The sequence below is a fragment of the Gadus chalcogrammus genome, chromosome 19 (genome assembly GCF_026213295.1).
Source record: "Gadus chalcogrammus isolate NIFS_2021 chromosome 19, NIFS_Gcha_1.0, whole genome shotgun sequence".
Taxonomy (NCBI): Eukaryota; Metazoa; Chordata; class Actinopteri; order Gadiformes; family Gadidae; genus Gadus; species Gadus chalcogrammus.
The window spans coordinates 13,245,664-13,267,689 of record NC_079430.1 but is presented as its reverse complement, the minus strand read 5'-3'; the positions used below and the strand labels follow the sequence as shown (position 1 = coordinate 13,267,689).

At 51.8% G+C, this 22,026-nt stretch overlaps 2 protein-coding genes across 3 annotated transcripts in view; one reads left to right on the top strand and one right to left on the bottom strand.

Annotated features, from left to right (window-relative positions):
• utp20 (UTP20 small subunit processome component) overlaps nt 1-18,428 on the top strand; it is a 34,654-nt gene extending 16,226 nt beyond the window's left edge. For both annotated transcript variants that reach the window (XM_056578400.1, XM_056578399.1), the window contains exons 27-61: nt 472-680; nt 1,236-1,379; nt 1,515-1,594; nt 2,170-2,402; nt 2,754-2,898; nt 3,437-3,524; nt 3,731-3,874; nt 4,713-4,766; nt 4,966-5,118; nt 5,488-5,640; nt 5,969-6,109; nt 6,373-6,510; nt 6,709-6,848; nt 7,116-7,198; nt 7,477-7,823; nt 8,169-8,308; nt 8,669-8,825; nt 9,314-9,412; nt 9,655-9,822; nt 10,373-10,539; nt 10,940-11,087; nt 11,269-11,385; nt 12,054-12,224; nt 12,331-12,462; nt 12,909-13,019; nt 13,238-13,387; nt 13,671-13,853; nt 14,562-14,693; nt 14,812-14,944; nt 15,137-15,321; nt 16,036-16,107; nt 16,243-16,638; nt 16,859-16,985; nt 17,256-17,401; nt 17,720-18,428. In XM_056578400.1, coding sequence (XP_056434375.1) covers nt 472-680; nt 1,236-1,379; nt 1,515-1,594; nt 2,170-2,402; nt 2,754-2,898; nt 3,437-3,524; nt 3,731-3,874; nt 4,713-4,766; nt 4,966-5,118; nt 5,488-5,640; nt 5,969-6,109; nt 6,373-6,510; nt 6,709-6,848; nt 7,116-7,198; nt 7,477-7,823; nt 8,169-8,308; nt 8,669-8,825; nt 9,314-9,412; nt 9,655-9,822; nt 10,373-10,539; nt 10,940-11,087; nt 11,269-11,385; nt 12,054-12,224; nt 12,331-12,462; nt 12,909-13,019; nt 13,238-13,387; nt 13,671-13,853; nt 14,562-14,693; nt 14,812-14,944; nt 15,137-15,321; nt 16,036-16,107; nt 16,243-16,638; nt 16,859-16,985; nt 17,256-17,401; nt 17,720-17,875 — 5,342 coding nt within the window. In that variant the 3' untranslated portion in view covers nt 17,876-18,428. The remainder of the gene's footprint in view (nt 1-471; nt 681-1,235; nt 1,380-1,514; nt 1,595-2,169; nt 2,403-2,753; nt 2,899-3,436; nt 3,525-3,730; nt 3,875-4,712; nt 4,767-4,965; nt 5,119-5,487; nt 5,641-5,968; nt 6,110-6,372; nt 6,511-6,708; nt 6,849-7,115; nt 7,199-7,476; nt 7,824-8,168; nt 8,309-8,668; nt 8,826-9,313; nt 9,413-9,654; nt 9,823-10,372; nt 10,540-10,939; nt 11,088-11,268; nt 11,386-12,053; nt 12,225-12,330; nt 12,463-12,908; nt 13,020-13,237; nt 13,388-13,670; nt 13,854-14,561; nt 14,694-14,811; nt 14,945-15,136; nt 15,322-16,035; nt 16,108-16,242; nt 16,639-16,858; nt 16,986-17,255; nt 17,402-17,719) is intronic.
• arl1 (ADP-ribosylation factor-like 1) lies at nt 17,972-21,863 on the bottom strand. The gene is made up of 6 exons (XM_056578401.1): nt 21,743-21,863; nt 21,128-21,265; nt 20,866-20,947; nt 19,945-20,056; nt 19,528-19,706; nt 17,972-19,223 (listed from the first exon to the last, which is right to left on the bottom strand). The coding sequence occupies exons 1-6, from the start codon at nt 21,744-21,746 to the stop codon at nt 19,193-19,195; spliced, it is 546 nt and encodes a 181-aa protein (XP_056434376.1). The 5' UTR covers nt 21,747-21,863; the 3' UTR covers nt 17,972-19,192.
• Between the last annotated feature and the right edge of the window lie 163 nt (nt 21,864-22,026).

Sequence of the window (22,026 nt, the reverse complement as noted above, 5' to 3'; positions counted from 1 at the left end):
CAGCCAAGGGTTCAGGCCAGTTCAAAATGGCACCTGGTTGCGTCTCAACATCAGCCACTTGATGGTCTTAAGGGTGGAACTTTTAAACATATTTTATTCGTGCTGGGTTGTAAGAGACCTATGAGGATTGATCTGGATTGATTGATTGATTGACATGTGTTCTTCCCAGTCTCACCTATGGGGTTAGCACACTGGTCTGTGGAGCAGCACAGCAGCACTATGCTATGCTCATGCCATGACTTCTAGACAAGGAGCTCTAAATGCTGGCGAACAAACCTAGAACACAAGCCGTACTAAAGTGACAAATGTAACCAGGGCCCGTTACTCCTGCTCTGAAGGTTCTGGGTTTGATTCCCCCTACCCCCTACCTGCTCCTTCATGTCCTGGTTCTGATTAACTGCGATGGATGATGGATGAATCTGCTCGTTGACTAAACGATGAGTGAGTAATCCCCCCGCCCTCCCCGTCCAGGCTCGTGCGTGGAGGCGGTGGAGCGCGCCGTGAGCCAGACGGACGTGGCGGCCGTGCTGCCCCTGGGCCGGCAGCACAGCCTCCTCAACGTCATCACCGTGGTGATCGACAAGCTGGGCCACCTGATCCAGGGCCACCTGCCCCAGGTGCTGCAGATCATCCTCAGCCTCAACGCCTCCAACTCCGCCATCCTGGACCAGAGGGAGCAGGTAGGGAGAGGAAACACCTTTGATCGTTGTGTTTTGTGGAAGATGAGGTTTGAATGACGTGATGACCTTTTGCCTTTCTTCCCCATTCTCCCCTACTCCCACCTCCTGCTCCTCTTCCTCAACCTCCTGCTCCTCTTCCCCCACCTCCTGCTCCTCTTCCTCCACCTCCTGCTCCTCTTCCCCCACCTCCTGCTCCTCTTCCCCCACCTCCTGCTCCTCTTCCCCCACCTCCTGCTCCTCTTCCTCCACCTCCTGCTCCTCTTCCCCATCAATTCTCTGCTTCTCCTCTTCCTGCTCCTCCTCTTCCTCCTCCTGCTAACTTCATCCTCATCCTCCTTCTCCTCTTCCTCCTCCTCTTCTTACCTCGCTCCTACCCTCCTCCTCCTCCTCCTCCTCTTCCTCCTCCTCTTCTTACCTCCCTCCTCCTCCTCCTCTTCTTACCCCCCTCCTCCTCTTCTTACCTCCCTCCTACCCTCCTCCTCCTCCTAACTCCATCCTCCTCCTCTTCCTCCGTCTCTTCTCACCTCCCTCCTCCTCCCCCTCCCCCTCCTCCAGCTGAAGCCCGGGTGCATCGCCCCCCTGAAGAAGCTGCGTCGGCTGGGCGGCCTCCGGGTGCTCGACTTCTTCGAGGGCTTCGAGTCGTACGCCTTCACCTCCCAGGAGCTGGACGCCATCTTCCTGGCCGGGGTGTGGCCGCAGGTGGGTGCAGCGGGGGGTCCGGCGGCTGGGGGGGGGGGGGCGGGGGGCAGTGTCCCTCTGATGCGGTCCCTCTAATGCCTTCACTAGCGCCGCAGGTGACGATGTAAGGTAACGTGTGGAGGGTTTGTGTTCCAGGTGTGTCGTCTGTCCATGGAGAGCCCCTACTCCCCCACACCGCTGCTCAAGCTCATCCACGCCTGGAGCAAGAACCCCAGGTGAGCTCCCGCCTCCTGCAGCGCCTCCGTGTCGGAACCGTGGAACACCGTGTTCAGACGCTCGCTAATGGGTTCTCCATTACACAGCATGGAACATTGAGCACAAAACTGCAATCTCTCTTTTCCTGTGTGTCTCTCCCTCTGGCTCTCTGTCTCTCTCCCACTTGCTTCCTATGTCACTCCCTCTCCCCCTTTCCTTTTCCTATGTCTTTCTCCCTCTCCCCTACTGTGGGATGTCTCTCCCTCTCTTCCCATGTCTCTCTCCCTCTCTTCCTGTCTCTCTCTCTGCCCTAACGTGCTATGTCTCTCTGCCTCTCTTCCTATGTCTCTCTATCTGCCCTGATGTGCTATGTCTCTCTCCCTCTCTCCCATGTCTCTCTGACCCAATGTGCTATGTCTCTCTCCCTCTCTTCCTATGTCTCTCTCTCTCTTTGCCCTAATGTGCTATGTCTCTCTCCCTCTCTTCCTATGTCTCTCTCTCTGCCCTAATGTGCTATGTCTCTCTCCCTCTCTCCCTATGTCTCTCTGACCCAATTTGCTATGTCTCTCTCCCTCTCTTCCTCTCTCTCCCTCAGGTTCTTCCCTCTGATGGCCAAGCGGCGACCTGACCATCCCGAATGTGACGTTCTCCTCAACGTCTTCTCAATAATGTCCGCCAAGAAGATCTCCCAGGCCACCACCACCATGGTCCTGGATATCGCCGAGTCCCTCATCACTTCCCCCGACTTTGTTGCCACGGAGACCATGCTGGAACTCGATGTCAACGGCTGTGTGGTCCCCCAGCCCCCAGAGGGCGCTGTTGTTTCAGGTTAGACTAGCTCACTCACTCACACACTCACTCACTCACACACACTGTGTGAGAGCTTATAGTGGTGTTGGAGAGCGTTAGTGTGATTGAAAGTGAGAGAGTGTAACATTGGGCTCAGAGTCAAGGGTCTGCATAACGACCATGACTTTATTGACAAAGCAAATCTAAGTACAAGTAAAAAACCACATGACAAACTGAAAACATGCAACATAAAAAAGGATAAAACCAACCAGGACAATACTAAGAAAATAATCAAATAAAAGTGTGCATCAAGACCCTCTTCTTTGGTACCTTGTATCCGTGGTGATTAACATGCCCCCCCCCCCCCCCCCCCCCCCCCCCCCCCCCCAGACGGGCTGCCCCTGGGCTCCAAGCTGCTGCTGCCCCACGTCTCCACGCTGCTCGTCTTCTTCAGCGGCGTGGTCAGCAACACGGAGCGCACCAAGAGGAAGAAGAACCGCACGCAGGTCGCCAAGGAGCTCAGCATCCTGTCCAAGTGAGTGGCCGCAATAGGGCTGCTCCATTATGGGAAAAGTCGTAATCACGATTATTTTGGTTGATATTGAAATCACGATTATTCATACGATTATTTTTGAGTTTGAAAACATTTTATTCAGCAAGACACTCCCAAAAAGAAAAACGTTCGCCTTAAAAAAATACACAAAATGGTCGAAAAGAAAATATTCCAATCTAAATTAATATACAGATATGTATCCAGATGTTCTGCCCTTTCCATAAAACAGTAAATAATAAAAATCGATTAGGTTGATTTTGTGATTGTTTGACGCTAAAATCTAAGTCGCAATCAAGATTCGATTCATGGCCCAGCCTTAGGCCGTAACCTTGGTGATCCTGAGCAGGGGGGGGGGGGGGCAGTAACCGTGGTGATGGTCGGCAGTGGGGGCGGAGGTCCTCCTCAGGGTCCCGGGGAGAGAGAGTGTTCATCTCCGAGGGGGTGATTACATTGTGTCTTGGTGTCTATTTTTGGTCTATTATCTTGGATTAAATTCTCTCTCTCTCTCTCTCTCTCTCAGGATCAGTCGTTTTGTGAATGACAAGGAACAGAGCTCGACCCTCATCACTCTCCTGCTGCCGTACCTCCACCGAGGCAGCAACTCCCAGGTAGCTCTCTTCTCATTGGCTAAACCCTGGGAAACCATTCTATTCAAAATTCATAATGTATAGAGGGGGCATTAAAGCATAAGAACTAAAGCTTCAGTTTAGTAAATATATTTTGTGACATGTCGGGTAATTGAAAGGCAAGCAGGAAATATATCACTATTATCTAAATAATAAAACGGTTATAACATATTTTCGTGTGTCTTCAGGATACGGAGATGGACATCCTGGCCACGGTGCAGAACCTGTTGAGGAGGTGTCTGGATCCCTCAGAGTTCCTGGCCCCGCTCAGCAAGCTGTTCTCCATCATCATGAACAAGCTGCCCCGCATGGCCCTCACCAAGACCTTCCTGGTACCGGCCTCACCCACCAACACCACCCCCATACCAGAGACCAGAGACCCACCCACCAACACCCCCTCCATACCAGAGACCAGAGACCCACCCACCAACACCACCTCCATACCAGAGACCAGAGACCCACCCACCAACACCACCCCCATACCAGAGACCAGAGACCCACCCACCAACACCACCTCCATACCAGAGACCAGAGACCCACCCACCAACACCACCCCCATACCAGAGACCAGAGACCCACCCACCAACACCACCTTCATACCAGAGACCTGACACCAGAGAGCAGGCCCTTTAGCAAACATCTCGCTGCTTCACCCTCCTTTGTTATTAATGGGTTAACTACCGGAAAATCTGTTCTTTAAATGAAAGTGAAACTTGTGTCCAGTTCTCAGCTTCTTACAATTCGTACAACCAGGAACTTCAATTGGATTCAGAAGTGAATGCTTAGGCTGCGTTCTAATTTATTGTATCGGGGATCCTACACTAACTGATGTGACTTATTGAAAGGTTGCCCTGCACTCACTCACACTGCCTGCAACGCAGCCGCTCTCGTCACGCAGAATACTGACTTCATTCGCTCCTCCGTCTCTTACCTCCGTGAGCATGCACAGTGATATCTTCACACGTGATCGAACCTTGTGGATGAGTTTGTTTGTGGAGCAAGCTGCCTAGACAGGACAGTTTGTTATGCGTTGACCTATGGGAGCTGCTACACACTCGTTGGGGATATCATGGATCTCAATTGATGGGCAACTGCCCCATTTTCAGAACTACTTGTCGACTGTCATGGCTCTGTAGCATAATGGGATCTTTGTGTTTGTTCTGCTTTCAGACTCTTTCGGAAATGGAGCCTTCTCTGGATTATATCACGGACGTAACTGCCAAGGTACAAACGCACACACACGCACACACTTCATTAAATACACTTCTTACCCGTTATAGGGTTAGACGATGGAATATATTACATGTCTGTGACATGTTAAGTTATATTCATATATAGTGTTATACCCTCCATAGCTTTAATTCATTATTCCACTCAGAGACTAGACACTAACTGTCCACCATCACGTCTCCCTCCTGCTCAGCTCAACGCCTTCGACAGCCGCCACCTGGACGAGATCCACTTCGACGTGCGTCTGATCGCCTTCCAGGACGCCACGCGCCGCATCGAGGCCATGACGGAGCTCGACATGCCCTACATCAACACCATCCTCAACAACTGCTTCTACACCTACGAGGTGAGGCCTGACCCGTCACCTGCCCCGTCACCTCCTCCACGGCACGGAGACCTCAAAACATACCAGAGATCTTATGATGCTTTCTTATTTTGGTAAAAAGTTGATTTAGTGGAAATGTTATGTTTTTCTGCATTTACTTTGTGTTGTATTGCATTTGTGTAAAATAATCCAATGTGTTCAATCATAGATGAAATGGAAGGAAAAAAGCTGTGTATCAAATTATGAATAACTATCATACAATTATTAGAACGAGGTAGACCTGGAGTTTAATCCCTTTTTCCTTTTTCCATTCAATTCAATTGGGCTTAACAGTCAATACATTTCTGAGTCTGCTAACCCTCCTCTTCCTCCTCCTCCTCCTCCTCCCAGCTGTCGGACATGTCCCTGTCGGACAACGCCACCCTGTGTATGATGGCCCTGATCGCCCAGCTGGCGGCCCTGGGCAAAGACGAGACCTACAAGGAGGTGGTGCAGAAGACCCTCCTGGAGGCCGTGCACAAGGGGCTCCGCAGCAAGGCCGACGTAGGACCACTCACTCACTCACTCACTCACTCACTCACTCACTCACTCACACACTCACTCACTCACTCACTCACTCACTCACTCACTCACTCACTCACTCACTCACTCACTCACTCACTCACTCACTCACACAGCCTGTGCCTCCTCACTCCCTATGTCTCCCCCCTCCCTGTGCCTCCTCACTCCCTATGTCTCCCCCCTCCCTGTGCCTCCTCACTCCCTATGTCTCCCCCCTCCCTGTGCCTCCTCACTCCCTATGTCTCCCCCCTCCCTGTGCCTCCTCACTCCCTATGTCTCACCCCTCCCTGTGCCTCCTCACTCCTCTCAGACGGTGCGTCACGAGTACACCACCATCCTGGCCTGCCTGGTGAAGACCTTCCCCACCAAGGCCGAGTTCAGGGAGCTGGTGCAGCTCACCGACTACAACGACCCCGAGTCGGACTTCTTCGAGCACATGAAGCACATCCAGGTAAACAGGAAACAGGAAATGGATGGACCGTGGGGCTAGCCTGTTCTGAGCTGAGCTGAGGGATCTCATTGGTCAGATGATTTTTTTTATAATTAATTAATTGGGATGGATGCATTTTTGGATATTGATACTCTACATGGCATACGCAGGAAAATCAATTTATTAGTTTATCAAAATAAATGTACACATTAAGATAAGTCAGGTTTGAATCCTCAATATCTCTCACTCACTCACTAACATTGTGTGTGTGTGTGTGTGTGTAGATCCACCGGCGGGGGCGGGCCCTCAGGAAGCTGGCCAAGCAGCTGAGTGACGGGGTGGTGGTGATGTCATCGCGCTCCCTGCAGAGCTACATCATGCCCTACACCATGACCGCCCTGTTCGACCCCGACATGATCAAGGTACTGGCTGGCTGCCTGTCTGGCTGTTTCTCCATCTGTCAACACTCTCAACATGTCTGTCCGTCTTATTTGTCTGTCTGTTTCGTTTTCTGTGTCTGTTTATTATTTCATAGTATTTTATATTGTAATTTAAATATCATTTGAAATCATTCAATGTATTTATTTGCGTGGTGTGTGTGTGTGTGTGTGTGCGCTCAGCATGAGGCCATGACCTCTGCAGGGACGGAGATGGTGGCGGCGGTGTGCAGTAAGCTCACCTGGTCCAAGTACCTGTACTACCTGAGGCAGTTCATCCACGTCCTGCAGACGGGCGGGTCGGAGCAGAAGCTGGCTGTCAGGTAGACGCGCAGACATTCATGGGTTCATTCATCCGTGTGGATTTGCATGCAAGTCGGTTTTGTACCTCGTAGCGACGGTGGAGGAGGCGGGTTGGAAAGCGCTTGTTGGTGTTTTATATTTTAAATGTAGATCATAAAATGTGTTGCTGTTACAACTGTATTTCCAAACGCAAGGGATGATCGCTGTGAAGAGGCAGACTTACAACGGCAGCGAGAAGGAGTTGAATCCCCTCCCCGTCTCTGACCGTATGCTCTGTGTCTCTGTAGTCTGTTGGTCACGGTGTTGGAGGCCTTCCACTTTGAGCACAAGACCCTCACTAAAGAGATGGAGGCGGCCAAGGCCAGAGAAGGTAGGAACCCTGCAACGTTCTCCCTCTCGCTGTCTGTGTCTGTCTGTCTGTCTGTCTGTCTGTCTGTCTGTCTGTCTGTCTGTCTGTCTGTCTGTCTGTCCTTCTGTCGCTCTCACTCTCCTTCCCATCTCTCTTCCCCTCTTCTCAATCCCTTAAGATTGCACCTCCAATTTCATATGATCCAAATAAGTTTGTGGCAGCCTGTAGTTTCATTGTCTTTGAGTCGGCATGGTGACCGTTTCCCCGTCGCTCATTGGTCCTCCTCTCCTCCCTTCCAGCGGAGAGAGCCGCAGCCGCAGCCGCAGCCGCAGCCGCGGCTCAGAGTGACGGCCAGGAGACCGCCGCCGCCGTCGAGGACGAGGAGGTCGCCATGGAGACGGACGGCAAGGCGGAGGCGGGCGACGTCGCCATGGAGACGGATGAGGAGGACGACGACGACAGCGACGAGGAGGATGACGAGGCGGTTGCCGCGGCGAAGCCCAAGAAAAAGAAGGAGGCGCGGGTTGACCCGGTGGCCAGCGGCCTGCCGAAGAACAAGGCGGAGCTGGAGTCGCTCATCAGGAACATCCACAAGTCGGTCCAGACCAACATCCTGCCCAGGCTGCACAAATGCCTCACCGCCAAGGTACACACAGTCCTCATCCCCATGGAGACACACACACACACACACACACACACACACACACACACACACACACACACACACACACACACACACACACACACACACACACACACACACACAGCCATCTGCTAGTTCCTCAACTGGTGCCCTTTAATCTCTCTCTTCGTATGTGTGTGTCTCCATGGAGACACACACATACATCACCATGGAAACACACACACACTCCTCATCCTCATTGAGACACACACATGCATGCACATGCATACGCAGACAAACACGTGTGCACGCTCTTCAATTAAATTGTGTGTGTGTGTGTGTGTCTGTGCGTGTGTGTGTGTGCTGCAGGTGAAGCAAGACGACCAGCACAAGTCGGTGAAGTCGAAGGAGTTCCAGGAGGAGGAGGTGGTCCGCATCCCCCTGGCCTTCGCCATGGTGAAGCTGCTCAACACCCTGCCCAAGCACGTCATGGAGGCCAACCTGCCCGGGTAGGGAGACTAGGGTCGCCTTGCATGGTGGACTCCGCCCTCGGTGTGAGAATGTGTGGCTCCGAGTGGCCACTGGTTGGAAGAGCGCGAAATAAGTCCATTCACTTTTTTCCATGTACAGCACTGTGTATGGTACTTTGAAAACCACTGAATTAGCCGACAATCTTATCCAAAGCAACTTCAAAGTTAAGCATTTAAGTGACCATCTGGAAGATTTATATATATATATATATATATATATACATACATATAATATACATGATACATATATGTTTTTAACTTATTAATGTGTGTGTGTGTGTGTGTGTGTGTGTGTGTGTGTGTGTGTGTGTGTGTGTGTGTGTGTGTGTGTGCGTGCAGCATCCTGCTGAAGGTGTGTGTGCTGCTGAGGAACCGCTACGAGGAGGTGCGTGAGGTGGTGCGCGGCACGCTGGTGAAGATGATCCAGACCCTGGGGCCGCGCTACCTGCTCTACCTGCTGACCGAGATGCAGTCGGTCCTCAACAGGGGCTACCAGGTAACACACACACACACACACACAGAAGTACACACAGACACACACACAGGCACACAGGTGCACACACAGACACACACACACAGGCGCACACACAGACACACACACAGGCGCACACACACAGGCGCGCACTCACACGTACACACTACACACACACACACACACATACACACACAGGCACACACACTTGTGTTCATTAGAATGGATTTCATTTTGAATCGCCATATATGAATAAACTAATAGCAGGTAGATGTTGACAATTCCTGATGCATCCCTCACCTATCGCTACAACACTTACCATCGGCCCTAGAACTGAATGAATGTGTAGCCCATGAATGTCCCCAAATAGAGGAGGAAGGAGTACCCTGGGTAGGGTGGTGTAACGTTGTGAGGTTGTGTGTCTCTCTGCCCATGTGTGGTGTAACCATGGTGATGTTGTGTGTCTCTCGGTCCGTGTGTGGTGTAACCATGGGGATGTTGTGTGTCTGTAGGTCCATGTGCTGACCTACACGGTCTACCAGCTGCTGGCCGCCCTCTGTCCCACCATGAAGTCCGGACAGATAGACCACTGCATCCCCCTGCTGCTGGAGGTACGTACAGCAGTGTGTGTGTGTGTGTGTACTGACGCAGGCGTCCCTCATAGCCCTCATGATGGGTCTGCTCCCGTATGTCCCAGGGTGGGCAGAAGCCTACACTAGTGAAGATGAGACCGCTGCAGCAGCAGAACCGTCACCAGCGTTATGAGTCCACGCTCCCACGCTCGTTAGTCGTCATGACGACGCCTCTGAGGAGGTCTGTGCCGGGAGGTCTTTTAACGAGCTGTCCTCTGCAGATCTTCAACAACGAGCTGTTCGGGGACCTGTCGGAGGAGAAGGAGGTGAAGGGCATCGTGTCCAAGCTGATGGAGGCGCGCCACAGCAAGAGCATGATGTCCTACGAGCTGGTGGGCCAGTACTGCGGCAAGAAGCGCATCACTCAGCTCATCCTGCCACTCAAAGAGGTGAGGGGGCGGGGCCAAGACACTCGCGGGCCAATCCCAGCTCTTGAGGTTTTGCAATTGGTTTCGATTTGTCAGTCAGGAACAACGATTGCAGTGGCTATTCTTTCTCCTGTATGGGATAGCTTGAGCTCTCGTTTTACTATAATGTAACTTTATTTTTTAAACGGGTGCCAATGCTAGAAGGGTTATTCTAAGGTAGGATAAGAGATATGATAATAAGATGCAGGAAACATTAGCTAAAGAAGTATTAAGCAATTCAAAAGAGAAACAAAAAAGCTAAAAGCAACGCAACCTCGAAAAAAATCAATCTTTTCAATCATTAAGAAGTATCCATCATGACGGGTAGGAATGAAGAGTAAACTGTTGACTATTGAGTGACTAACCCTAAACTAACTAACACTGAAGCGAGCGGCCCACCATATGAGACACCAGTACAGTACATTACAGGCAGTACACCACTACTGGGATGGTTCTACTGGGACCTGACCACTGGTGTCAGTCTACTACAGTGGTGTCATGACAACGCCACCTGCTGCTCTGTGATTGGTAGATCCTGGAGGCGTCGTCCAGCGTGAAGGTGTGCCTGAAGGTGGGCGACGTGATGCGCAGGATGGTGGTCGGCCTGCTGGCCAATCAGGGCGTCGACCACCAGGACATCCTGCTGCTGAGCCACGCCCTGGTCAGCCAGAGCCTGCCCCTGCTCACACAGAGGGACCGGTACAGAACACACACACACACACACACACACACACACACACACACACACACACACACACACACACACACACAGGCAAACACAGGAAAACACACGCACACACACACAGGCAAACACACACACACACAGGGGCAAACACACAGGGAACACACACAGGGGAACACGCACACTTACAGGGGCACAGACACCCACATAGACTAGATCAGGCATGCGCACACACCCACACACCGACAGGAACATGAAGTCAAAGTAGATTTAACTAAAGATGCACAATCCAGTGTGCGAGCAGTATATTAAATATTCAAAACGTCAACGACTTTGGAAGAGAAAGCCAACAACTAGGGAACAACAAGGGGAGATTTACATGACTCTCTCTCCCTCTCTCTCTCTCCCGTCATGCAGAGAAAAGGCCTGCACCCTGCCCCCCCTGGACCCGCGCCTCCCCCCTCCCAGCTGCCTGCTCCTCCTGCCCACCCCCACCCGGGGGGTGAGGAAGGCGGCGGTCAGCAGCCACACCAACCTCTACATCCTGGTGGACACGGGGCTGAAGGTGAGGCCTGGAGCCACCGGCTAGACCCCAGCACACACCTCCGCACTGCTGTTTGAGTGTTAACGTGTGTGTGTGTGTGTGTGTGTGTGTGTGTGTGTGTGTGTGTGTGTGTGTGTGTGTGTGTGTGTGTGTGTGTGTGTGTGTGTGTGTGTGTGTGTGTGTGTGTGTGTGTGTGTCCCAGCTCCTGTACCAGAGCCTGAGGAGTGGGAAGGTCTCCTCCACTGAGCCCGCCGTGCTGCAGATGCTCGACCCGTTCGTTCCCCTCCTGCTGGAGTGTCTCACCTCCATGCACGTCAAGGTGGGTTTGACTAAGGCCCAATCCCATTTCTACCCCTTAGCCCTTCCCCTTACCCCTCCCCCTTGTTTTGAAGGGGTAAAGGGTAGAAATGGGATTGGGCCTTAGGCCCAATCCCATTTCTACCCCTACAACCGGGTCCGAATTTCTCCCTTTGTCATGTGTTCCTTCTTATCCTCTCTTTGTTCCATTCTTCCTTGGTTTTCCTTCCACTATCTTTCCTCTTTCTTCATTTTGACCATCCATCCATTCCTACTCTTCCTTTCTTCGTGTATTCATGTGTGGATTCCTTCATCCTGGATTTATATTACTTCTCCCTTCCATCCGTCACCTCTGCTTTCCTTCATTCCTTCCATTCTTACTTTCCTTCCATCCTTCTTTCCGTCCATTCTCTCCTCCCTTACTGGCTTACTTCCCTCCTTCATTCATACTTCCATTCATTCTTTCCTTCCCTCACTCCTTCCTTCATTTCCTACGTCACCTATCCCTTCTTTTCCATCCTTCCTTCCTAAATTCATGAATTCCTTTGATTATTCCTTCCCTTCTCCCTCCTCCCTCCTCCCTCTCCTCCCGTTGCTCCTGCTGGTTGCCCAGGTGACCACGGAGGTCATGACCTCCCTGACGTGATGACAGCAGTGTGTTAATGTAGTGTAACTCTCCCGGTTGCCCAGGTGACCACGGAGGCCATGATCACCCTGACGTGGCTGCTGAGGCTGCCGCTGCCCGCGGTGAAGGAGAGCTCCTCCCAGTTGAACCAGCAGCTCTTCCTGCTGCTCAAGGACTACTCCAAGGCCGGCGCGGCCAGCGGGGAGAACTACCAGCTGGTCCAGAGCTGCTTCAGGGTACTGGTCCACACCGGCCCACGGGAGACGCATGAGGCACCCACACTAAGGATCTTTGATCACGTTTCTGATATTGACGGTTGTCTCACTCTCTCCCCCCACCCAGTGCATCACGGTGCTGGTGAAGAGTGTGAAGACCAGTAAGATCTCAGACACCCAGCTTCAGGTGCTGCTGGGCTACGCAGAGGAGGACATCTACGACCAGTCCCGGCAGGCCACGGCCTTCAGCCTGCTCAAGGTGCTCTCTCCCTCCTCTCCTCTCCTCTCCCCCCTCTCCTCTCCTCTCCTCCTCTCTCCTCTCTCCTCTCTCCTCTCTCCTGTCCTCCTCCCCCCTCTCCTCTCCTCTCCTCTCCTCTCCTCTCCTCTCCTCTCCTCTCCTCTCCTCTCCTCTCCTCTCCTCTCGGTGCTTCTTGAGTTCATCTCTCGTAGCCTCCATAGCCTCCCTCCACAAGGACGGTGAGGCAGTGTGTGTGAGTTAACCTCTAGTGAAGGAGCCAGGTTCTAGAGCAGCATGTGTGTCTTCTAGAGCAGTAAAAGTGTGTTCTAGATCAGTGTCTGTGTGAGTTAACCTCTGGTGAAGGAGCCAGGTTCTAGAGCATTGTGTGTGTGTGTTTTCTAGAGCACAATGAGTGTGTTGTAGTTGTGCGTGTGTGTGTATTAACCTCCTGGTTCTTGGTTCTTCAGGCTATCCTTTCCAGGAAGCTGGTAGTACCGGAGATGGAGCAGCTGATGTCCAAAGTGGCCAAGCTGGCCGTATCCAACGGCAACTCGGTGGTCAGGATGCACTCCAGACAGGTACGAACATACACACACACACCCACTCTGTCTCACTATTTCTGTCTCACTATATATATCTCACTCTCTCTACACACACACACACACACACACACACACACACACACACACACACACACACACACACACACACACACACCCCATGTAACAGTAGTCGGCAAGTGATGTCTGCTTTAAGGCCCAACTCTGATGACGGCTGCCGCTGTGCCCTTGAGCAGATCTACCAGAAGTACCTGCTGGACTACCCCCTGGGGAAGAAGCTGAGCAGCCACCTGGAGTTCATCGTGGCCCAGCTGAGCTACGAGCACGACACCGGGCGGCTGGTCGCCCTGGAGATGCTCGAGTACATCTTCCAGACCTTCCCTCAGGTACCAGCACGGTCACACCTGGTACCTCCTAACCCGAGGGACCAGGATAACACAAACGCATGCCGGTACCTCCTTATACCTGAGGAACCTCTCCATACCTGGGGAGCCTCTTCAAACCTGGGGATGACGGCCAGGTGTAAATGGTGTGGTTGTGGTTGGGTCCTGGTTTGGTCCTGGTGCTGTCGACCAGGTGTTGATGGAGTGGTCCTGGTTTTCTCCTGGTGTGCTCCTGGTTCTGACGGCCTGTGGCTGTGTGTGTGTGTGTGTGTGTGTGTGTGTGTAGGACATGCTGACCAAGCACAGCGGGCTGTTCCTGGCCCCCCTGGCGCTGGTGATGCTCAACGACGACTCGGCCTCGTGTAAGAAGATGGCCGCCCTGGACATCAAGGTGCTGCTGTCCCGGCTGGACCTCACCCAGCAGAACGCCCTCTACTCCCTGGTGCAGACCTGGATGGCTGCGGAGAAGGTAGGTCCCTCACGGGAGGTTCTCAGTGCCCTGCCACCGAGATAACCAACCGCTCACATGCTGCAGATAACCCTTAAAGGTGATGTATTACACCACCAGGTGTGAGTGTGTTTAGCCGCTACAAGCCGTTTTGAAGATCGGCTTCTTTTGACGACACCAGTGGGCGTGTCCACCTAAATCTGTGCTGGATAGATGAGTGACGTTTGCTACAGTCCACTGGGTAGGCTGGTAGGCTGGTCTATCCAGCACACCTCCGGGTGGACACGCCCACTTGTGATGGCAGAATTTGATGGCCGAACCTCAAAAACTGTTTGTATCAGCTAACCACACCCACACCTGGTGGTATAATAGGGCCCCTTTGAGGCACCAGGAGCTGGGGTCGGTTCCCTGGCACTGCACTGTGGAGGGGTCCCATGCAGGGAGGGACTCTCCCAACATGGATTATAAAAATTCAACTTCTCTGACATAGTTTATGTTTTGTATGGAATTTAATCCACTACAGTAATCTAATATAATCCATGAAAGTACTACTACTAATAATAATAATCATAGTAATAATAATAATTATTGAATTTATGTAGCACTTTTCAAGTCGCCGAAGCGCTTTACAGTGAAGGGGGGACCTCAATAACCACCACCAGTGTGTCGCAGCCAATCTGCGCCAGAACCCAACTTGACCTTTGCCCTCTCCTCACCTCCACCCTCCAGGCCAACCTTCGCCGTCTCGGGGCGCAGGTATGCGGCTTGTTTGTGGAGGTGGAGGGGGACAACTTCGCCCGTCGCCTTGACGACCTGCTCCCCATCATCGAGAAGGCCATCCACCCCGACAACTACGAGGACGTGAGTTGTCGTGGTTACGGCCAAAGGATGATCCAGATGTTTTGGGTTGTTTGTATTTTTACCCTAATATTACTGTGTGTGCGTGTGCGTGTGCGTGTGTGTGTGTGTGTGTGTGCAGATGGAGGAGGAGGAGACGGAGAAGGGGGCTGACCGGCTGCTGTTCAGCTACCTGACGCTGGTCACCAAGCTCATCCAACACTGCCACCTGCTGGAGCTCTGCAAGCCGCGCGACACGCTGGACAACATCTGGCGTAAGTCACACGCACAGGCACACGTACACAGGCACACACACATACACACAAATAGGCACACACAAAGAACCAACACATGAACCCTTCGATAGCGACCAATCAATCTCAATAAATGTCATTGAAAGAAGTAAAGTCAACAATCCTGCCGCATTTAAACACTGACCGCTTCCTCCTCTGTGGCGCCCCCTGCAGGCCACATCGAGGCCCACCTGCGCTACCCCCACTCCTGGGTCTGGCTCACGGCGTCCCAGCTGTTCGGACAGCTGTTCGCCTCCCAGGCACCCCAGGGGCTGGTCGAGATGTGGAGGGAGGAGGGGGAGGCGGAGCCCCCGCTGCCCGTCGCCACGGCCTTCCTCTGCACCCGGCTGGACAGAAAGGTCTGTCTGTCTGTCTGTCTGTCTGTCTGTCTGTCTGTCTGTCTGTCTGTCTGGACTCACCGCCTACTGGACTCCCTCCCCCTCCCCGTCCCTCGTTGCAGTACAGTATGCCGTGAGTGATGTGATGCGCCCGTTGGCTGCGTCCTCCTCCCGGTGTCTGAGCTGTGACACCTCCCCTCCCCAACTCCCTTCCCCCCTCCCACATGTGTTTGTGATGTTTTTGATGTGTTGCTTATGTGTTGAGGTGTTTTTTTGCTAATAGCTACACTGTGCCCTTCTTAAAGGAGCATAGTTTGGGGTATTGACTTTTTTTTTTTTTCTCGTCACCCTCTTGTTTAGCTTTTTTAAACTTTTCTTTCTTTTCTTCTTTTCTCTGACGCGGGCCGCATGTTTCTTGTCGAACAAGCGCCTGACAGTCTCTCCGTCCTGTCTCCCCGCACCGTCTTTTATGTTTCTTGAACGGAATGTAACTGGTAATTTCGTTGCTCTGTAACATGTGCAATGACAATAAAGTACTGTCTGTCTGTCTGTCTGTCTGTCTGTCTGTCTCTCTGTCTGTCTGTCTGTCTGTCTGTCTCTCTGTCTCTCTGTCTCTCTCTGTGTGTGTGTGTCTGGTTTAAATTTTTTTATTTACTTTTTTATTTTTCAGCATTGCTATAAAATATTCACATTAACTGTGTGTCCGTGTGTGTGTGTGTGTGTGTGTGTGTCCAGATGAGGGAGTGTGTCCTGTCCTTCTCTCACCAGCTCCTCTCAAAGTTCCTGGACGCATCTTCAGGAGAGCAGGTAACCGTGGGCAACCATTCGACATTTGTGTTCTTATATTAATTGTATTTTTGCGGCCGAAGGGAATCATGAAAGCCCCCGATGGTCAATGCCCCTCATTGGACTTCAGACTTTGACTGACATCTTGTCCCACAGGTCATCAAGAACCTCATTTTCGTTGCCAAGACGACCTACCTCATCTCCCCCGAGTCTGAGGTCACCGTCCCAGAGGGTGAGGTCACCGCTCAGGGAGGGGAGGAAGAGGAGAATGAGGAGGAGGAGGAGGAGGAAGAGAAGGAGGAAGAGGAGGAGGAGGAAGTGAAGGAGAAGGAGGAAGGTGAGGGGGAAGAGGAGGCTGAGGAGACTGAAGAGGAGAGGGAGGCGAGGGAGCAGCGGGCGGCGGAGCTGGAGAAGGCGGAGGTGGAGCGGGAGGAGAAGCAGGTGGAGGAGGGGGACCAGGACGACCGCCCCCCCTCCCTCCTCTGGATCATTAAGAAGCTGTCGCTGATGGCCCGCAGGGAGGCGGCCAACACCCCCAAGATACCCCTCAAGGTACCCAATCCTTCACTCTTAATCACCCATTTATTCAGTCTCAATGCCTCAATCATTTACTCTAGATCACAAAAAGGTGTATTTATTTATTTAATTTGAATCAATCACTTTCTCACCGTCAGTCCATCAGTTACTCACTCACTTACAAGCATGTTCATTCACTCACAAATGTACTCGCTCACTTGCAGACCTCTGACCCCCACGTTCTCTCCCCCTACAGAGGCTGTGCGTGTTCAAGTTCCTGGGGGCCGTCTCCATGGACCTGGGCCCGGAGCGCCTGGCCCCGTACCTCACGCCCATCCTCCAGCCGCTGTTCCGCGAGCTGCACAGCACGTACGCAGAGCAAGGTGAGGCCGACAGGGGAGGAGCCCAGCCCGGGCCGCCTGGAACAGGACCAGGGAGGTCCACTAGGGACCAGGGAGGCCCGGGGGGGGGTACATACCAGAAAGATCAGCCTTCCAGCATACCCAGTGGACTGTACCAACTGGTAGGCTCTCTGTCAATGCAGGAGATGGCCGTCATGTTCATGGAAGCCTACATTGATTGACGCGTGCAAAAAAGATAGGAGATTGTACAGTGTGTCGCGTGTGGCTCATTGAACGTATGTGTGTGCGCAGACCCCATCCTGAAGAACCTGTCCCAGGAGCTGATCGAGCTGCTGAAGAAGCAGGTGGGGCTGAAGACCTTCTCCATGGCGTTCTCCGGGGTCCAGAAGGAGTTCACCTTGAGACGAGCCGCACGCAAACGCCAGCGGGCGCTACAGGTACGCCTGTTGACCACCTCTTCACCTTTTTCTGAAATTACTTGTGAGTGGAACTGCATTTCTCACAGTTGAAAGTACATTTAGAACTTAAATGTACTTTCTATTGTTTCCATTGTGGAGTGTTGAGTTTAGTTGGTATTTGCTTAACAGGCTTGTCTTTAAAGAACCTGTTTGAATAATATACCTCTCTGGGAAGGCGTGTTTGTTTGCATGATGACTCTGCGACAGATTAAGGCGCAGGAGGGATTCCAATCCACCCCAGGATGTGGTCAGTATCCAGGATTAGAGTTAACACGTTGTCCTGTCCCCTCTCTCCAGGCCGTCACAAACCCCGATTTCGCAGCCAGGAAGAAGATGAAGAAACACAAGAACAAGATCCAGGCCCGGAAAAGGAAGATCGAGGTCATGAGGCCGGGCTACAAGGCCAAGAAGCCCAGGACCCAATCACTCAAAAACCTAGCCGTGCTGCGCTAACAATGCTTGGGAAGTTAGCATCCGAATTGCTCACAGACACTAGAACAAGGGGACCTAGCATCCTGGCCGTTGCACTCCCCACACCGAACGGTCGACTGTGTTTTGGGGTCTGGTTCACTTTGTAGGGCCACAGAGAGAACAAAAGAAGCCAATACCCACATCGGATCTGAAGCGCGACCAACATACAAAAGGAGGATTGTGGACAAAAACTGGCACCGACATGGACGACGTCTGCCCGGCGACAGAGCCTTCCCCGGCAATATTTTAAACGATCCCTTAATGTTCTTTACATGTTTGTCATGACAGGAACTCTTTTTCTGTGGCTTTGTATATTGTGCTGATTAGAGCACTGCTGAATTGACCAGATACTATTGGGCTCTTTTTAGGGATGTTGACATTAAAACCTTTCAAATGATGGCCGTGCAGTGTTATGAACAGTTTGATGTCACAATCAAGAACGCAAAATGATTTCAAAATGGTACAATCACTGAAAGCAGTCTTTACTATGTATCATTTACAGTATACAAGCAAATATAAATATGCAATCATAAAACTTTGGGTATACAATTCTTCAACAGTTAGTGTTCAGTAACTAAATGACTAACATGCAATCCTGGATTTCAACAGGTAAAGTTTTATCTTGTAAAGAACATCCCTTAAAAAAAATAGTGGAAACACAAAAGGTATTAACGGGCCTGATTGAGACAGAAAGGGGGAGTGGGGGAGGGGATGGGGGGGGGGCTGGTCAGCCCCCCTTATCTTCAGTAGTTTTGGTCACAAGTTTCAATAGCGGATACTTCGGGATAAGAAAAACAGTGAACATCCGCTGACTTGAACCGCTCCGTCGCTCGACTAAACCACCTCACCTCAAACAGAACGTATGAATGTATAGTCAAGGGTTGGCATAAGCTACACGTCTGGTGTTCCACGGTTCTCCGAAGTCTGGCGGCCGTAACGGAATCAAACGTACAGAGCATCTGAAAGAGTCGTCTGCTCGGCGTGGAGGAGTAGAGTCGAATCACATGGTTTAAACACAAGTTATACTCCCCCCCCCCCCCCCCCCCCCCCCCGGTGAAACCAGCCCCGTAACCGTTCACAGATGACCCACGAACGACGTCCCCCAGCGTGGCCACCATCGGACCGAGGCAGGAGGACTGGAGTAAGGCGCTTCAGTCTCTGGTGTGTGTGGAAAGGCGTTTTGGGTGGGGCATGGGGAAGGCCAATCGGGAGGCTTTATACAGCAAGGGGGGGGTGGGGGGTTCAAAGATCACGGAGTATGTACAGAGAAGGCATGGGGGGGGGTGGTCACACAGACATCTACTGCCGGCTCTTCAGGGACTCCACCAACCTGCGGAGGGAGGGGGGAGAGAGGGTTAGAGAATGAGGAAGTATTTCCGGTAGTTAACATCCAAACACATCTCCCCCTGGGCACTGTGGACGTGAGACTAAACTGACCAGCATGTTTTAAGATTACAAATCTATCGAGGCTCCTGTTTTAAGACTGCACGTTTACTAAAGGCGGTCTCAGGGAAAGAACCTCGGGTAGTTCAAAATCGATTGTGGCGAACCAGAAGTCATGCATTATTAAACCCACCCAGATGTCCGGCCTTAGGGGCCCGTCTGTTGTGGTGCATTATGGGAGGGGGTCCTACCATTCCATGGCCTCGTCCAGGCCGGTGCCCTTGGTGGCCGAGGTCTTGAAGATCTGCCATTTCCTGTCCTTGAGGCAGGGCAGCCCCAGGGCGTTGGCCACCTCGGTGGGGGTCATGGCCTGCTCCATGTCCTGCTTGTTAGCGAACACCACCAGGATGGCCTTCTTTAGCTCCTCCTCCTGAGGAACACACCAAAGACCACAGAACGTTAAACCACGTAACCGTATATCTTCAAAGTTGTAAAGTATACCTCTAACGTTCACACCACAAACACACACGTAACAAACTTCGGCCTGTAGCAACGTTGTGAGCAACACCACTGAGAGATGAATCTTGGACTGCAGATTGAGGTCAACATTGCAGTGCGATGCCCGTTAGTGACTCCGTTGACTTGGATGCAGAAGGGAGTTCCCTCACCTCTAGCATGGCCACCAGCTCTGACTTTGAGATGCCCATCCTGTCCCGGTCGCTGCTGTCCACCACGTAGATGACCGCGTCTGTGTTGGAGTAGTAGCACCGCCAGTAGGGCCTGAGAAATCAAACCATCCCCTTAGAATCAGAGCGACAGGATCCAGACATCACTGTGAGCAGTGAGGTTTAGGACTTACTGCAGGTCTAGTTAGTGATGGTTATTACTGTGCTAAACAAACCGCTATGGTGACGTTTAGCACTCACTACAACTCTATTTGGTGATATGTATTACTGTACTAAACATCACCGCTACAGTAATGTTTACTATAGGAATACATACCACTTACCACAACTAGAGTGAAATTAAAGTTTAGTTTAGTAATACATATAAATTACTAAGAATAGTCCCTATAAGAATAGCAATAAAGTGGGTCAATAACGTTATGGGCTTAGAGTGTGGGGGGGGGGGGGGGGAGGGAGGAGGAGGAAGGTATGAGTCACTAGATGTGGGTCATTCAATGGCAAGTCAAGCTGCTCAACAGAATGCAAATGAGAGAGTAGAGGAAGAAGAGAGCTTTGAAGAGGGAGAGGAAACAGGAAACCATCCACAGTCTGTACCAGAGAACCACAGCGAGAGGCGGTGCCTGATTCTACCTGTCCCAGTCGAGACTTTGTGGAAAACTGGCTAAGACTGGCGTTACTGGGAAGATAAGACGCTGCGGTCGTGCTTTTAATGACCTTGACATCATAAAAAAAAGCAATTGTTTTATGATAGGTCAATATCAATATTTACAGTGAAGCTTAAACACACATTGAGGGACAGTGACCAGCTACACAGGTGTTTTTACATTTCCCATGTTAATCCCACAACAAGGCCTCGGAACCTAGCAGTCTCTGGACTTGTGAACAAGCGTCGCTCCTCCATACCTGATGCTTGTCTGTCCTCCCAGGTCCCACACCTGGAACTTGAGGTTCTTGTAGCTGACAGTCTCCACGTTGAAGCCGATGGCTGAGGAGAGGGACCACCGCAGGGTTAAACGTCAGGCGGGGATCTTTTCACTTTAGAAAGCTCCCACATTTTCTGCCAAACATGATGAACCGCTCCAGATCCACACTGAGGGCAACTATCAACCTTCTGCTAAACACGTGTGGAGGAGCCGGGGTGGGAACGGGTCTCGGGGCTACGTACTCGGGATGGTGGTGACCACCTCGCCGACCTGCAGCCGGTAGAGGATGGTGGTCTTCCCGGCGCCGTCCAGCCCCAGGATGAGGATCCTCATTTCTCGGGTACCGAACAGGCCGGAGAACAGGCTGGAGAAGAAGCCACCTGCAGCGCAGCGGAGGGGACGGGGCGCCACGCATTACCAGAGGAACCACATGATCAACAGCGCACAGGACCGGGGATCAGTGTGGACCAGCCCGGCAGACTGGTTCCACACCGCACAGGACCCGGGATCAATTTCAACTAGCCCGGCAGACTGGTTCAGCAGGTCGGGGGGGTTGTCTGGAAATGTGACATCAGTACACACAGCCCCATGCTGATGGTGTTTATACAATTACGGCCAAACGGGCGTTCGTTTAAATATACAGTTTGAACAAATTAGGTCCAAATTGATCGAAATAGGTTAATAGTGCCATTGTATCCATCAGCTAGCATCAGTGGTAGCAGATCAGGAGTCCACGACCCCGGTCCACCGGGAGGATGGTGATCATTGCACACATAGGGATCTTTGAATTAATGGATACTTTTGCGCGTTACCAAAGAAATACGTTTCGCCAAATAGAAGCCAGTGTGATTACTTACCCATTTTGACAATCGGATTCTCAGAGCAGGTTCACTAGCAGCTCAGCTGTCTGAGGAACAACCGGAGCTTCCGTGTGGCTGACGTGTCTCTGGAGGCGTCACCGACCCCGCTTCGATCCTCCGACGCACATTCACCACCATATCGTCACCTATTATTCTGACCAATTATGGATGTGTTTTAGTAATAAATATGATTTCAATGATTACCACTTATGGTTTTCTTTACATTTTTGGTCCTTTTTTATTTTTTAGTTAATTTTAAAGTTATCCCTATAGCTAAATAA

Bases quoted from the DNA above. Each gene is read 5' to 3' on its own strand.
- arl1 (XM_056578401.1), bottom strand. The intron at 20,057-20,865 runs GTATGGAGGAGC...TTGATTTCTCAG, and splicing joins GGAGGACAGACAAGCATCAG to GCCCTACTGGCGGTGCTACT. The intron at 19,224-19,527 runs GTAGGACCCCCT...CTCCCTCCGCAG, and splicing joins CTGGACGAGGCCATGGAATG to GTTGGTGGAGTCCCTGAAGA.